Here is a 16867-nt window from a genome sequence, read left to right as displayed (position 1 = left end):
TGACCGTAAAAGGGAATTTGTGAAAAGGAGGTAGTTTTGGGAGGAATATAATATGTTTGGCTTTAGATGTACAAAGTTTGAGCTACATCCTTTAGAAATTCACTCAATGAACATTTATTAACCACATAATATGAATGGCATTGAACTAGTATTAGAAATACAAATATGAGTAAGAATAAGTTAACTATAAGCCTCATATAGTTAACTTATATGAGGCTTATATGCCAGGCACTAGTATACTTTATATACACAGTATTTCATCATCTCTAAGATGCCATTAGTGTTAAGGTGCATCATTATCTTATGAACCATTACAATAGAATGCTGCCATTAAAGCTATCACATGATATGGATTTTAGGATTAGTTCTGTTTTCAGAGATGTTCAAATGTAGAGAAAGAAATGTTAGACTATGTAAAATATTTTTTTCCCAGTTCTGAGGGTCTGAAAGTTCTTTTCTTACATCAGTATTCTAAAAAAAAATTTATTGAGCACCTACTATTTTCTACACTTGTGCTACCAGTATAGTAGCCACTAACTTCATTTGACTAAGTGAGCACTGGGAATGTGGCTAGGCCAAACTGAAATGTGTTGTAAGTGTAAAACACACACCAGATAAGACGTGGTTTTAACTCACATGAACCTCTTGCCAGCCTTATGTGGTATACACTTTTTTTTTTCTTTGCGGTATGCAGGCCCCTCACTGTTGTGGCCTCTCCCACCGCGGAGCACAGGCTCCGGACGCGCAGGCTCAGCGGCCATGGCTCACGGGCCCAGCCGCTCCACGGCACGTGGGATCTTCCCAGACCGGGGCACGAACCTGCGTCCTCTATATCGGCAGGCGGACTCCCAACCACTGCGCCACCAGGGAAGCCCTGTGGTATACACTTTTATCCCCATTTTAGAGATGAGGAAGCTGAGGCACAGAGAAGTCAAATAATTACTCAGAGTCACGTGACTAGAGCCAGAATTTATGGAAAATGATATTCCCATTTTAGAGATGAGACAACTGAGGCTTGGAAAAGTTACATAACTTTGCTAAGGTAAGCTATCTAGTAAGAGGCTGAGCCTTGAAGGTCTTTAAATGTAGTAGGAGAGAAGATAAGTACAGTGTGAATAAATCCTGTGATAGTATCCACAGAGTTCCATGTGAGTATAAAGGAGAGATAGCAAAATGAGACTGGGGATCAGGGTTAAAGTCATAAGAATTTGTTTTCAACAGGAAGAGACATGGGTGTTGATGTCAATAAATTTGTGGGTTAGCCAGTAAGGGAGATGATTGAGGGAATTCCTGGCCAGTGGTTTTAGTGATTGTTTTTTTCCTCAAAGTTTCACTTAAGTAGGAGGCAAGGTCTTCTGCTGAGAATGAGGATGGGAAGATAGAATATTATGTTTGAGGAGAGAGTATACATTTTGAAATAGCTTTTGGTGGAAATAGAAATAGGAGATTAGAGACACAGTTCTGAAGGCCCAGATGAGTTTAGGGAGCACGAATTTGTGATAGGTAATTTCTCCAGGGTGGGACAAGGAGGTGAGAGAGTGACCGCCGATGGATCAGGAAGTCTAGAGAGGAAAGGGAGAAGGTGAAGACAAAACAGGGCAGATTGGGAGCACACGCAGCTGAGGTTCAGGATGCCTTGGTGACATTCAGGAAATGTATTGGGGTTAAAAACTGGAATAATAGAAATTGTAGCATTGGAGTTTAAGATTTCAGGAGGGGGTGGTTCAATGTGATGACAAGATTCAGAGCGACAATGGGGTGAGTTGTTGAAGTAGGGTGAGGGGATGAAGGTTATTGGAATTGAAATTTTCTCTATCCTTATGGATTTATTGTTGTTGCTGCCCATTTATCAATTACAGAGTGAGGTATGTTGAAAATCTCCCACTATGAAGGCAGATTTGTTAGTTTTCCCTTAAAGTTCTGTCAAATTTTACTTTATATATTTTGAGTCTATTATTAGGTATATGCACAATTATAGTTTTCATATATTGTCCTGCTGAATCAAACCTTTATCATGGAGTTGCCCTTTGTTAGAAATGCTTTTTGTTTTAGTCATTTCGTTTGATATTGACATTGGCTAGTATATTGCTTGGTATATTACCATCTTTTGGTTTTTTGAAAAATCTTCTTTTGCCCTCATGTCTTAGATGCCCCTTTTATTTATTTATTTTTAAAAAACTATTTTCTTTTTATATTTTTGGCTGCATCAGGTCTTAGTTGCGGCACGTGGAATCTTTCGTTGCGGTACGGGCTCTTTGTTGTGGTGCGTAGGCTTCTCTTTAGTTGTGGCGCGGGCTCCAGGGTGCGTGGGCTCTGTAGTTGTGGCGCACAGGGTCCAGAGCACATGGGCTCTGTAGTTTGTGGCACTCGGGCAGGTTGTCTCTTTGAGGCTCACAGTGTGGGCTTTGTTGCCCCATGGCATGTGGGATCTTAGCTCCCCAACCAGGGATCGAACCTGCATCCCCTGCATTGGAAGGCAGATTCTTTACCGCTGGACCACCAGGGAAATCCCTTAGATGCCTCTTTTCAATAGCATGTAACTAGATTTTATTTTTAAATCCTGTCTGACGATTTTCACTTTTACCTGGAAAATTAGTTTATTTACTTTTGTAGTGATTGTTGATACAGTAGAAATGAATTGAAATATCAATATCTTATTTTGAGCTTTCTAAATGATCTGCTTTTTTCTGATTCTTTCCCTCATCCCTCTTATTTTGGATTGATTGTGGTTTTCCCCCATTCTTGGTTGGAAATTACACATTCTGTATGTGTTGTTTTAGCTGTTATTGTACCTATTTTAACATGCATATATAGTGTAAAATGTAAAACAGTGTCATCCTTCTTACTGTTTTTCTTTTGTTTGGAAAATGTAGTTATTTTTCATAAAATATGTCATCTAGCATATAATGGGTTTATTATTTTTTAGTGAATTAATAACTTTATAATGTTCTCAGTTTAAATTTTTAATTTTTTTTCTTAAAGTCTAAAGGTAACTAATATCTTTACCTTCATCTTGAATGATACAAGGACCTTAGAATGCTTTAACTCTGATCACACTCCTCCCAGATTATATGGTATTATCTGGTTTTAGTTCTGGCTCTTTCTTCTCCATCCTCCTCCACATACACATACAGTAGACATTATTTTCTTCACAGTTGGTGTTTGTCTAGATTTGCCCACATATTTGCCAATATCTTTGCTCATCATTTGTTTTTGCATCTCAGACCTTCAATCGAGCTCATTTTCTAGAATATTCTTTCAGTAAAATCTTTGATGGTAAACTCTGTCTTTGCCTAAAAATATCTTTACTATGCCCTTGCTCTTGAAAATTGGTTCTGCTGTGTGTAGAACTCTAGGGTGACAGTGAAATACTCTCAGGACATTGACAATATTGCACTGGCAGCTCCTTTCCATTGTTGTCGAATCAGTCTAATTGTAGTATGTCATTTCTTTTCTCGCTGGATACTTTTTTAAAACAGCTTTGTTGAGATGTAACTCACATACCATACAGTCCACTCAGTAAAATCCACTGGTTTTTAGTATGTTCACAGATATGTTCAACCATGAACAGAGTCAGTTTTAGAACATTTTCATCACCTCAAAAATCTCATACCTCTTGGGAAACCAAAAAAGTCATGTGACTTGCTTTATTGTGACATTCTTTCACTTTATTAAAAAAAAAACTCATACCTTTTAGCTATCACCCCCATCTTCCTATTTAGAGGTTCTTAAGCAACTCTTAATCTATTTTGTGTCTTTAGAGATTTGCCTATTCTGGACATTTCACATAAATGGAATCATACAATATGGGGTCTTTTTTTCTTTTTCTTTTCTTTTTGTTTTTGGCTGCCCTGCGCAGCATGCAGGATCCTAGTTCCCCAACCAGAGATCAAACCCAGGTTCCCTAGAGTGGAAGCACGGAGTCTTAACCACTGGACCGCCAGGGAAGTCCCTAATATGGGGTCTTTTTTGACTGGCTTATTTTACTTAGCATAATGCTTTCAAGATTCAGCCATGTTGTCAGCATGTATTAGTACTTCATTCTTTTAACCTGTTATCTTTTTTCCATAATGTAAAGTTTACCATTTTAACTATTTTAAGTGTTATTAATGGTTATAAATTTTTAAGTGTTATTAATTTTTGTGTTATTAATTGCATTCATAATGTTGTGCAACCATCACTGCTATCTATTTTCAAAACTTTTGTATTACCATAAACAGAAACTCTCTAGCCAGTAAGCAATAACTCCCCATTCCTCCTCCACTCAGTCCCTGGGAACCTCTAATCTACTTTCTGTCTATGAATTTGCCTATTCTAGGTGCCTCATATAAGTGGAATCATCCAGTATTTGTCCTTTTGTGTCTGGCTTCTTTCACTTAGCGTGTCTTCAAAGTTCATCCATGTTATAGCATGTGTCAGAACTTCATTTTTATGGCTGAATAGTATTCCATTGTATGTTTATACCACATTTTGTTTATCCATTATCTGTTGATGAACCCTTGGGTTGTTTCTGCCTTTTGGCTAACATGAATAATGCTGCAGTAAACGTTGGCATGCAAGTGCCTGTACAAGTCCCTGCTTAGAATTCTTTTGGATACATACTTAGGAGTTCTTCCAGGCAGGGACTGAGCCTCTTATAACCCAGGTATTTAGTATTGTAAACTTCATAAGAGCAGACCTTTTTGTCTGTTTTATCCACTGCTTAATAAGTACTTGTTTCATGAGTGAATGAATGAATAGGAGCTATTCATAAATGTTTGTCAAATAATTGCAATATACTTGAGTAGTTTTCATGATGCTGACTAGAGAGTTTCTTGCTCAGCATGGCAGAGGGGAAGGGGGCCTGCTTTTTTTCTTTTTCTTTTCTTTTTTTCTATCTTTTAAAAAATACTTATTGAAGTATACATACACAACATTACTTATAAGTTATCAGCTCAATTAATTTTTATAAACCGAACATATTTGTATAAATATCACCCAGATCAAGAAATAGGGATCCTAACTTTTAAAAGCATTAAAAGTCACAACTTGGCAGGCACCTGACTCTGTAGTGACTGAGATGTGGTGGTTAACTATTTGCCAGAAAAGCAATTGTAAAGTCTTAGATGCACATGAATTTTTCCTTTCTAGATGTGATTAAAGGAGAATGTCAGATAGAATGCTGGGGCCTAGGGTGGCACTCGTTTCATACCCAACATATTGCTAATGGTTCATATCCTAGGGATGTGAGGCAGTGAGTTTTTTTTGTTTTTTGGGTTTTTTTTACTGAAAGTTACTATATTTTGTGTACAATGTGGCATGTATTCTTTCCTTAAAAACAAGAAGATCCTATATATAAATCCACACTTATTACAAGTATGTTCATTCTTTATCAACCCATTTCTAAGTAAAGGAGTGGCAATATAGAATGCTGTACTTCAAAGTTTAGAATCAAGACTACTAAAATATGAGTTTGTTTAAAGAAAATCTTTGCTTTTGTTGCCTTCTCTAGTCCTATTTAATAATTTACCTTTTCAGTTTCCTAACGTTTAAAGCAGGTATTGGCAATTTTTTTCTTAAAGGGCCAGGTAGTAAATATTTAGGTTTGAGTGCCATACTGTCACAAGTACTCACTATGCTGGTGTAGTGCAAAAGCAGCTACAGACAATTAATACATAAATGAATGACTGTGTTCCAATAAAACTTTATTCACAATAACCAGCAGTGGGCTGGATTTGACCCACAGGTTGTTGTTTACCCATTCCTCCAATAGAGTATTATTTCCTTGTCTGATAAACAGATATTCTTAATTTAATGAACTCTAATTTATTGGGTTTTTTTTTGTTTTATTTTATGGTTATCATTTTTTTTTTAATGAAAGAAAAACACTGCCACCCTCTGGTCCTGAAGATATTCTACTCTCGTTTTCTTCTAGAACAAGTATCAGCAAACTTTTCCTGTAAAGGGCCAGATAGTGAATATCTTAGGCTTTGCAGGCCACTCAGTCTGTGTCACAACTGCTCAGCTCTGCTGTTGTAGTGAGAAAGCAGCCATGGCCAATACATAAATGAGTGACTGCGGCTGTGTTCCAGTAAAGCTTGATTTGCAAAAACAGGTGGACTGTAGTTTGCTGACCCCTGATCTAGAATAAAACCTCAACAAATGGACGCTCAAAATGAAGTGGTATAAGGGAACCAAGGAATCATTTAGTAGTTTAACAAATTTATTATGTGATATTTGCCAAACTGAGGGCTAAATGATTAATTAAATTCTGGTATATCCACTCACTGGAATATTAAGATCATTGAAAATGATCATTTTGAAGACCAAGTAACATGGGAAAACACTTTTAAGTGGGAAATCAGGATAAAATTTTAAGTTTGTATCTTAATAAATATGGACCTACTAGAAGGAATACATGAATTTTTGTTAGGTAGAAGAATCTTTTTCTGGTTTTCAAATTGTCTGCATTGTCGTTGTATTCCAAAAATAACTTTAAAATGGCATAAAGGGATGCCAATTAAAACTATTGTTTTTTTTTATCACTACTATTTAGTATGAAAAAGAGAAGCTTTGTAGAACTATTGTTCAATGAAGTCCCAAAGCCTTTTTTCTTAGTATAAGATTGACATTTGAGGAAAATGCATTGTTGCTCTGTTCAAGATATATTGTCATTTTTTTTCTTTTATTTTTTATATTTTGACAGTGCCCTTATGTCTGCCATTTGTTGTATTTACTTACCAAAAAAGAGAATGGTGAGTATTCTCATTCCAGTTGTATTACATTCACTCTGTGGAATTAGCGTTTGTATCGGCCTTTATAAAGTTAACTGTTAGCATTAGTTCTATGGCAAGGTTTTGTGGAATTTCTTTTTAGTACTTTTATCTAAGAGCATCTGCTTAATGGCTTAACTGAACAGCGTAATTATATTCTTAATGTGTTGTAAGGAGAAGCTATCTGAACAAGGTTTCTTTTTATTCTGAACCACAGACTAGTAATTCTTTTCTTTGCCTTTTCTAGTCAAACCATTTCGTGTGAGAAAACTGCTTGATCTTCAGGCCAAAATGGTGAGTACTGAAAAGACCTAAGACTGGCCAGTGTACTTTGTGCTAGGTACCGAGCTAGGCTTTGCGGATGTAAAATCGAATGCGTCATTACCTTCAAGGAACTTAATTGCCTGGGGAGCTCAGTCAACAAAATAAAAAATCAGAATCAGACTGGGGTCAAGGAGGAGTGGTGATGGTGAGTAGAATTTAACTAGGCCAAGAAAGAAGAGAAGGGCACTCTTGGCAGAGGGAACAGCATGAGCAAAGCCAGGTCGATACCAAATAGCAGAAACCGTTTACGGAACTGGGTTGGTATGGCTGGAAAGTAAGTGTTAGGGAGTAGTCAAAAATGACTACTTTATTTTATTAAAGTGACTAGCTTATCTATTCTGTGGCTGTGATCTAGGAAAGCATTCTTTTCTGGATACTTAAACTTCAGTATATTCCCTGACTTTTATCTCTTGTCCTTACAGCTCTCTTGCATTGTTATTTCCACTATACCTGCCAGGTAACAGAAGTCTGTGAAGCTTTGGGTGTAAAACAATAGGAAGTTGTAGTGCCTATGCCTAACTGTTGAAGCCTGCATAACCTATGTAGAGGCATTCAAATTTCATGAAAAATACAAACACATGCGCACATGTGTGCTTCTCCATTGTGAGGTTTCCTGTTGGTACAATTCAATGATTGTTCTTGTTTTATAGCTTCCTATTTTGGCTCTCTGGGTGCAGTATATTCTCGTAGCTCTCTGAGGATAGTAATGATAATGTTTTTGTCCAAATTTACTTTTATTTCACATTAATAGAAATTATGAAAAAGATGTACATTTTTCCATGTTAACAGCAAAACAATTCAATGGAATAAGAAAATCTTACCATAAATAAGATCTTGTTGATTTGTATTAACTGAGACAAGTATATGTTCAAGTTATAAAAATGACTCAGTACAGTGTCTAAAAATTTTTAACCCAGACATTAAATATATGGCTTCATTATTAATATTCTATATAGTACATTACTAAATTACCCCATTATCAATGCCTATTTATAAAGATACATTCATAAAATTGTTTTGATAAGCTGGATTTTGGTGACTTTGATCACATCCAGCAGTACCGAGCCTAGAAGACATAGCCATGCTCACATGTAACTGAACATGTAAAATGGTAACAGGCATAATCAGCCCATGTAAGCAAATGTATTGGGTATGTGAATTTTTGATACCTGCAAAGGCATGTGTCCCCTCTATACCCATCCGTGCCCCATAACTTCCCATCATGATGGACACAGAACAGAGAAATTGTCTTTCTGGTGGCAAGTATGAATAGAGGGAAGTGGAGCAGGCACGTTGTTATCTTATATGCACCAGGCCCTTTGAGAGCAGTCTTTGGAAAAGGAAGGGGGAGTTCCTTTCTTGTTTGTTTGGTCTTTCATGGTAGAGGCTTTCCTCAAATACCTGGTAAACATTGTTTGCCCATATTTAATAATAAGGCACTAAAATGGTCATTGGAAACTTGTGTACGTGAGCAGGACTTGTTCATTGTAGGATCTTGATGTTTCATTGGGAAATTCCCCAGATGATGGTGTCACTTTTCCTAAGAAATTCTCCTGGGGACTTCCCTGGTGGCGCAGTGGTTAAGAATCCGCCTGCCAATGCAGGGGACACGGGTTCGAGCCCTGGTCTGGGAAGGTCCCCCATGCCGCGGAGCAACTAAGCCCGTGTGCCACAACTACTGAGCCTGCGTGCCTAGAGCCTGCGCACCGCAACAAAGAGTAGCCCCTGATCGCCTCAACTAGAGAAAGCCCACGTGCAACAATGAAGACCCAACGCAGCCAAAAAATAAATAAATAAAATAAAATAAAATAAAAATTCTCCTGTTTCCTGACTAGGGGTTGTATTCGTCTGCTTCTCCAGAGAAACAGAACCAGAACCACTAGGATGTGTGTATATATAGAGAAAGATTTTTATAAGGGATTGGCTCACAAGATTATAGAGACTCATAAGTCCAACATCTGTAGGGTGGGCCTGCAGGCTGGAGATCCAAGAGAGCTGATGTTCCAGTTTGAGTTCATCGACAGTCGGCAGTCGGCAGTCTGGTGGAGAATACTCTCTTGCTTGGGGGAGCTAGTCTTTTTGTTCTGTATAGGCCTTCAGCTGATTGAATGAGGCCCACCCACATTATGGTGGGTAGTCTGCTTTACTCAAGAGTCCACCCATTTAAATGTTAATCTCATCAGAAACACCCAGAACATTTGATTTGGGCACCCCATGGCCCAGCAAAGTTGACATGTAAAATTACTTGCCACAGGGCTATAAACCTGGCTACTAGCACTCTGGGACTTAAGCAGTAGAAAAGATTGGGGATAGGTTCTGGTATACTCCCTCAGTTCTGCAAACTGTATGAGTCCAGCTTTTATCTTCAGTGAGTAAAACCCTGATGTTTGCCAGTGTAGTGAAGGAATTTGGGGTTCTAACTGCTTCTTATGTAGGCTTTCAACCAGTCCTTCTGTTTTTCAGCCCTCTTGCACCTCCACTTTTCAGAGGTATCTGATCGCTCAAATTTCTGAGTCTTTCTGGGAGTTCTCAAGCATGAATCTGCTGCTTTTGAGGCTTTTTCTGTTGCTGCCTTAGCTTTCGTTTTCTCTATTCTGCTAAATTGGTTATTGTTTGTCCATCTTCATTTGAGGTTCCAAAATCTTGTTGAGACCTCACATGTGCTATTGTCTGCCTTCTTGTTCTCTTTGAACTTGTGCTTTATGCATTTTTCCATTCCTTTACTTTTTAGTGGGGCTTTATGAGGACCCAGAATTAAACATGTATGTTCAGTATGCCATGTTTAACTGGAAGTCTCTCTCTCTCTTTCTTTTAAGAAAATGTTAACTTTTTAACAATAAAGATAGGTTTAGTTAACTAGACAATAAGTTCTAAAGGTCTCTCCACTCCTAAGTATTTGCTCTTTCAAAAACATTCCAACTCAAAGCAAACACTCTGGTACTAATTGATAATGAGTACAGAGATCAGAAGATATTTCAGCATAGATAGCCTGGGTCATTTTGGTTTTGTTATCATAAATTTAATTTCAGGAAGCTATTATAAAATAGGAATACTGTATTTCTAATCCCCATTTTCTGCCTTCCTTATTTTGTATAGTAGTTGATTCAATAAAATAGTAATATAGTAAAACAGTTTGGTTTCTTCCTTGGAATTTTAGTGGTATGCTTCCTCTGGATAGCCAGATATATCAAACACAGGTATCCAGCAGTAAGGACTTCTGTCATAAAATTAATGTTTTTGTAAAGACTTTTTCAGTTATATCAAGCTGTTTGACTTCTGCATACTAATTGTTAGATATCCTAGTGAATTTTCCAAGGATCATGATGCTAAGGTATTAATATTTCCTTTGCTCTGTTTTCTTGGTTTCCCTTTTTGTCCTTCCACCTTCCTGTCTAAATCAAGAATGAGTAAACTTTGAGTCCTGAGTATTATACCAGTGAGAGTAAGCCATGCTAGCAGATATGACTGGTAAGCCTAAGGCACGGGCAGAGAAGAAGAGAGAAAATATAAGGAAGAAGTAAAATATGGAAAAAGGTCATAAAAGAGAAGATGACAAGTTGGCGAGGGTTGCTTTATGATAGTTGATTTAAATGTTTGAGTTTCTACTCCTTGATTTTCTATAGCATCTTCCTATAGCTATATCACATAATAAAATTAGGGTCTGAATATATGTTTAATCTTTTTATTTTATTGTTACTTTTTTTTTTCTTACTGGCCACAGAATTGAAAATTGAAACTCTTATTTTATTTCAGGGAATGCAGCCTCATCTCCAGGCTTTGTTGTCACTATATAAATTCTTTGTTCCTACTTTGATTTCTGTATCTTTGCCTATGAGGAAGAAGGTAAGGGATTAAGGAGCAGTAAGTCATATTGATATAGAAATACGTTGTTTTGACTAAGTTAATTTATAGATTTGGACTAAAATGTTTATAGCATACTGTTTTAAGATCTAATATTGTGGCGCTGTTTCTGAGTTTTTTTAGGGATTAGCACTTCATTTTGATTCCATTCAATGTATTCCATTCAATGTAATAGATTGCTGATTAGAAAAAAAACTTAAATGGATTTGCATGGGTGTAAAGTATTTCATAATTAATATACTTTCAATTAATGAAGAGTTTTAGGTTTTATGCTGCTCCGACTTATGGATACCTCCTCTCGTGTACTTTACATTCAAATTTATAGATCTATTTTAAGAATTCAGAGAATCTGTGGAAGACAGCTCTACTTGCTGTGCGGCAAAGGAATCAGAGACTTCCTCCAGAACCTCTAAAGTTGATGTTAGCTAATGTCCATCCTATAAAAAGAGTAAGTATCTAAAACCCCAAGTGACTTGCACAGTCTTCTTTTATTAAATTCAAACAATAACCATTCAGATGTTGGAAGAGATTATAAATATTTAAGTACATTTTAATTACCCAGTATTCTATGCAAACTATATTCAGACTCCATTCATTAAACCACCTTAACAAGTGCTTTTACATTTATAGTTTGTAATCTGCTTAGTCCATTGATAGATTGTTTTATTATCTTTCTTTTTTAGAAATGGAATTCTCACTCAGTTATACCAGTGCTAAATTCCGGTAACTACAGTAAAGAAAGTGGGAAAAAGGGGATGAGTCTTTCTGATTATTTCAGTAGCAATGGATCATTTCCACTGGAACAGCTTAAAAGCTTCCCTCAACTCTTACAGAACATCCATTGCTTAGAGGTATGTGACTGGACCATGTGCTTATTTGCATTTTCCATTTGATCTTCATGGCCTTTATTTTTGTTATATATTTCCTATCTGATGATTTCCTTGTTGCTCTGATCTCCTTTTTATATACTTACAGTTGACTGATTGTTCTGTCTTTGCAGCTGCCTTCTCAGATGGGCGCAGTGCTGAACAACTCTCTGCTACTACACTATATTAACTGTGTCAGAGATGAGTCAGTCTTACTGAGGCTCTATCACTGGTTGAGTCAAACATTACAAGAAGGTAAAAATTGATACTTAGAAGTGTTAGATGAATGAAGAAGGAATAAGACGGTTTACAAATGGGTTTCTTTTAAAAGGGTGCCAAATTCTAGACAGGAGGAGCCTTCATATGCTGTAATTATTTTTCCGGTAATCATGTATTCAGAGCCTGAATGCTGCTGTTGTTGTAATTTTAAGGGGTAGTAAGAAAGGAGGTGTATTGTTAAGGAAACACTGCTGGATGGCCACCAAAACTCACTGGGTGGCTCTACTTTGATGACTGTCACAGTCCAAGGCCTCTTCATCTTTGTATGTTCAGAAACTTGCTGTTAAGCCCCCAGAACCATCAGATTAATGCTAACCAAACTCAGAGACTGTTGTGTAAGCCAGAATGTCAACTTTTTATTTCATGATAGAAGTAATTCTGGTGACCAAAATTTTCATGTTTGCGACTAGAATAGCTCCTCTCTGCTATCAATATATATGGGGGCCACATTAGTCATCAGAAAGTTTCTTAATTATAGAACTGAAGGAAAAGGCAGTGAGGGAGTTTTTCATCCAGGCCATAGTAAAGCCTGATCATTTCATTCCTCCAGGGAGGTCGATTTCTCTAAACATAGTATTGAGTTCACCAGATTATTTCTTTCCTGGATAAGTAAATCCTGACTCTTCAAGTGTTTAAGGTCAGTTTTAGTCGGTTCCAGGGTAACTCTCCTTTTCCTATTCAGTCTTTCTTTACATAGGATATGGTACAGTTTGTTAGATTTCCACTAACTAAAGTTCTGCCACCCTTAGATTACCCCCAGCTCACCCTAATCGAAGTTTAGGCATTCTCAAACTTTTAATTCATACACTTATAGTCTTTTGGATTACTGTGTGGCATAAAGCTAATCACATTCATTATATGTGACATTTACTAGTTTATTTTTTCACCGTAAGCTTTCCCCCTATATTACCAAGTTCTTGAGAAACATCACACTATCACTTCCATATATATATTATAGTCTCCAGTGTGAGTTGGCTAGGATGTATGAGACAGATAGCTTGTTTATATTTGTCATTTATTTGTCACTTTAGAGTTGTGGTGGTTATGTTTTGTGTAGTTTTTAGTGTTGTGCAACTGGAGCCTTATGTTTAATATTTTTGTTCCAGAATGTATTTGGTACAAGGTGAATAATTATGAACATGGAAAAGAATTTACCAACTTCCTGGACACTATCCTCAAGGCAGAATGCTTCTTACAAGTAAGATTCTGCTTGTTTCCTACACACTTCACCATTTAAAAAAATATATATATATATATTTATTTATTTATTGAGCTGCGCTGGGTTTTAGTTGCGGCATGCAGGATCTTTAGTTGTGGCATGCGAACTCTTAGTTGAGGCATGTAGGATCTAGTTCCCTGACGAACTAGATCGAACCCAGGGATCGAACCCAGGGATCGAACCCAGGCCCCCTGCATTGGGAGCATAGAGTCTTAGCCACTGGACTACCAGGTAAGTCCCACCACTTCTTAATTTATTTAGATATCCATTAAAAACCTTTTCTTTAGTGCTTGACATCTTTTGTAAACAATATTTATTCAATTCAAAATTCATTATAAATAGAGCCAAGTTGCACTGTCGTTTATCTTTGTACTGTTGGATTTGAAGAAAGAATTTGTTAAATTATGCAAATAAGAGAGAAAGGTCTAGGGAATTCCCTAGCTGTCCAGTGGTTAGGACTCCAGCGCTCTCACTGCCGAGGGCCTGTGTTCAATCCCTGGTCAGGGAACTAAAATCCCGTGAGCCCCCTACCCCCCAAAAAAAGAGAGAAAGGTCTATAATTTAAGAGAACAAACTGAAGATGTAATTGAATGCATTAAATTAATTGAATTAGCCAGTAAGATAAATCTCATAGGGTCACTACTTGTGTCCTTATAATCAACAAACATTTTTTGATTGTCGAATATGTTCCAGCCAATTAATTATTTGGCCTGGGTAACCCTGAGTTATACTTTTAAGCTGCCACTCAGGTATCAGCACCATCAAGAAGCCTTTACTCAGTCTGGGTTAGATGTTTGTTCTACGTGCTTCCTTAGCTGTCTGTGTTTACCTGTATCGTGGTACTTTCAGCATCTGTTTTTCCAAACATTATGAGCTCTGACAGGTGGGAACCATGTCTAACTTTTCTTCATGTATGGGTGTTCAACTTGGTACCTGATACAAAAGAGATTCTCAATAAATGTTTGTTGAATAAATCTTAAGGGTATGGTGTGAAACCATTGAATTAGGAGTTGGGTGTGGATAATGGTGGTGAGGATAAAAGGATGAATTTAGGTTGATTTTTTAGATTTCCTGTTTGGGAGGATGATGATGGGAATATAAGAAAAGGAGGCTAGGAAGGAAAGATATATTTGATTTGAAAGATGCCTGTGGGATATCTAAGAGGTCCAGTAGGCAGTTAGATAATGAGCCTAGAGCTCAGGAGTGAGATTTGGGCTAGAGATGCAGAAATTTAGGACTCCTCATGATATAGGTGGTGGTTTTAGCTATGTTATAGATGAGATTGTCCACAGAATTCATGTCATGAAAAGAAGGTCCAGAATAGAGTCTTGGTGCACGCCACTATTTAAGGCTCAGGACGACAAAGTTAAAAGGGAAAACCCTGGATCTTCACTCTGGTAAAAACAGAGGCAGCCTAGACATTCAGGCCTCTCCAGATGGTGCTGCCCAGAGTTTGGGTTTGGTCTATGGCCCCTAATGAAATTCCAGCCTTATTATACAACATTGTATACACTCTATTGACTATCATATACTCCAAAATAATACAATTTCATTTATCTTTAAAAATATTCCATAACTTGACTTCTTACCTTCTTTCCAATTGGTAAAGTTTTATGGTGTTTGAAAACTATGTTGATAAAGATGGTAATGTATCCAAATATTAATCATCTGATCCTTTTTATGAGAAAGTCTGACACCTAATCCAAGGCTTTTAATTATATTTATGACAAAAAACATTAGTCTAAGGGTAAAACAACTATAGCACAAAGTAAACTGGTTGTTTCAAGAGTAATTACAACTGAAGAATTCCATGCAAGGTTTTACTATCAACTTGTGTTACAGGAGGGGTTTTATTCCTGTGAAGCATTCCTGTATAAGAGCCTTCCTCTCTGGGATGGCCTCTGTTGTCGATCACAGTTCCTTCAACTTGTGAGCTGGATTCCTTTTAGTAGCTTCTCTGGTATGTATCGCGAAAATTTGGAGTCATTTAATTTAATGTAATATTAATTAAAAGGATTGAATACTTTTTTTTATTATTTTTAGAGGTGAAACCACTTCTTTTTGACCATCTGTCACGGCTCTTCTTTACATCAACTATTTATTTCAAGGTAAAAAAATTGTCTTGCCTAGATTCAATAGGAAATATTAGTCTGTGGCTGGTGGTACACAGTTTTAAACCCACACTATAGCAGTGTTTTGTAACAGGAGTTGCTTGGACCTGGACTTGAGGTCCTGCATCATTCAAATCAAAGTTAATGTGTAGAATCTTCTGTTTTTAAGGTTTTGTTACATGTAATTTTCCTGAACTGTAACAGATGACAAAGTGAATGAACAGGTGGCAAATGAGTATTAATAAAAACAAACTGGGAAATAACTTAAGCATACTTAGTTTGATTGTTGTGGTTGTTAATTTTGTAGATACACTTATTCATTTCTCAAATGTGTATTGAGCACCCACTATGTGTTATAATATAGTCATTTTCTGCTAATAAAATTGTTCTAACCTTATATAATAAAATTAAAAGTTGTTCTATTTTGCGGTGTGCTCCAAAAAAAACCCACTGTGGCTTCCAGGACTAAGTTTGAGAGCCACTTTTTTATAGAATGGTTATTCCTTTTCTAAAAGAGTGACAATGTAATTAATGTTTCTTTTATAACTTTTTTTCACCTTAAATCACTTACTGTTTGCCACATTTACAGGAAAAATATATTGTCCTGGTTAGTGTTTGTCATAATCAACTGGTACTTTATAATTACCTATCACATTAACTTGGATTCAAGTTTTATTTATATTATTTGTAACTTTGTACCTTACCATGTCATGTCATTCACATGACAATACACACTGCTTCTCCCAGATAACACATTTTCAGAGACTTCATTTTGCAACTTTCTGCGATTCTCTTCCGATCTTCTAATTCAGTTATTCTTTATTTCTTCTCTTATTCTACCAATCTAGAGCGCTATTTATCTGTAAATATTAGGTTAAACCATATGAATAGGTTTAACCTAATAAGTCAAAGATGTTTGACAATTGGCAGTTTCATATGTTCCAGCCTAATAAGTATATATACATTTATACACACATGCATATATTTATATTTGAGAGTGGGGGGTGGGGAGAGGAAGGGAAACAGACAGAAGGCCAAAGACAGAAATCAGGGGAATGCTCACTGTTTAATTCTCACTGAAAAGGAGGTGTCTATGAAGGAACCTTTTCAAGAGGTATGAAAAGAACCAGGAGAACAGTAGTGCCAAAGAAACAGAGAGAATACAGGCTATCAAGAAGGAGTGAAGGGATAATGTTGCTACATATACCAAAAGGGTCCAGAAAGATGTGGACCAAAAACAAGTTTCTTTTGGAATTGATAATACAGAGGTCTTGGCTACCTTTGTGAGCAGGTTCAGTGGAGTGTGGGGGTAAAAACCAAATTGTGGAGGTTGAGGAGTTGATGAGAAATGAAGACAAGACAATGAGTATTGACTGTGTTTCCAAAAGTTTGGCTAAAAAGAAAAGGTAGAGAGAGAGAGAGAGAGAGAGAGAGAGAGAGAGAGAGAGCGAGCTG

General features: G+C 36.8%; 1 protein-coding gene across 1 annotated transcript in view; it reads left to right on the top strand.

The window, feature by feature from the left end:
* CENPI (centromere protein I) overlaps positions 1-16867 on the top strand; it is a 41148-nt gene that overhangs the window by 10510 nt on the left and 13771 nt on the right. The window contains exons 7-15 of the mRNA XM_024746532.1: positions 6686-6734; positions 7000-7046; positions 10830-10919; positions 11263-11385; positions 11621-11788; positions 11938-12058; positions 13189-13280; positions 15144-15261; positions 15345-15409. Coding sequence (XP_024602300.1) covers positions 6686-6734; positions 7000-7046; positions 10830-10919; positions 11263-11385; positions 11621-11788; positions 11938-12058; positions 13189-13280; positions 15144-15261; positions 15345-15409 — 873 coding nt within the window. The remainder of the gene's footprint in view (positions 1-6685; positions 6735-6999; positions 7047-10829; positions 10920-11262; positions 11386-11620; positions 11789-11937; positions 12059-13188; positions 13281-15143; positions 15262-15344; positions 15410-16867) is intronic.

The sequence above is a fragment of the Neophocaena asiaeorientalis genome, unplaced genomic scaffold, assembly GCF_003031525.2.
Source record: "Neophocaena asiaeorientalis asiaeorientalis breed wild unplaced genomic scaffold, Neophocaena_asiaeorientalis_V1.1 scaffold406, whole genome shotgun sequence".
NCBI lineage: Eukaryota > Metazoa > Chordata > Mammalia > Artiodactyla > Phocoenidae > Neophocaena > Neophocaena asiaeorientalis.
Note: the sequence above shows the minus strand (reverse complement) of the source record. Positions and strands in the feature narration are given on the sequence as shown.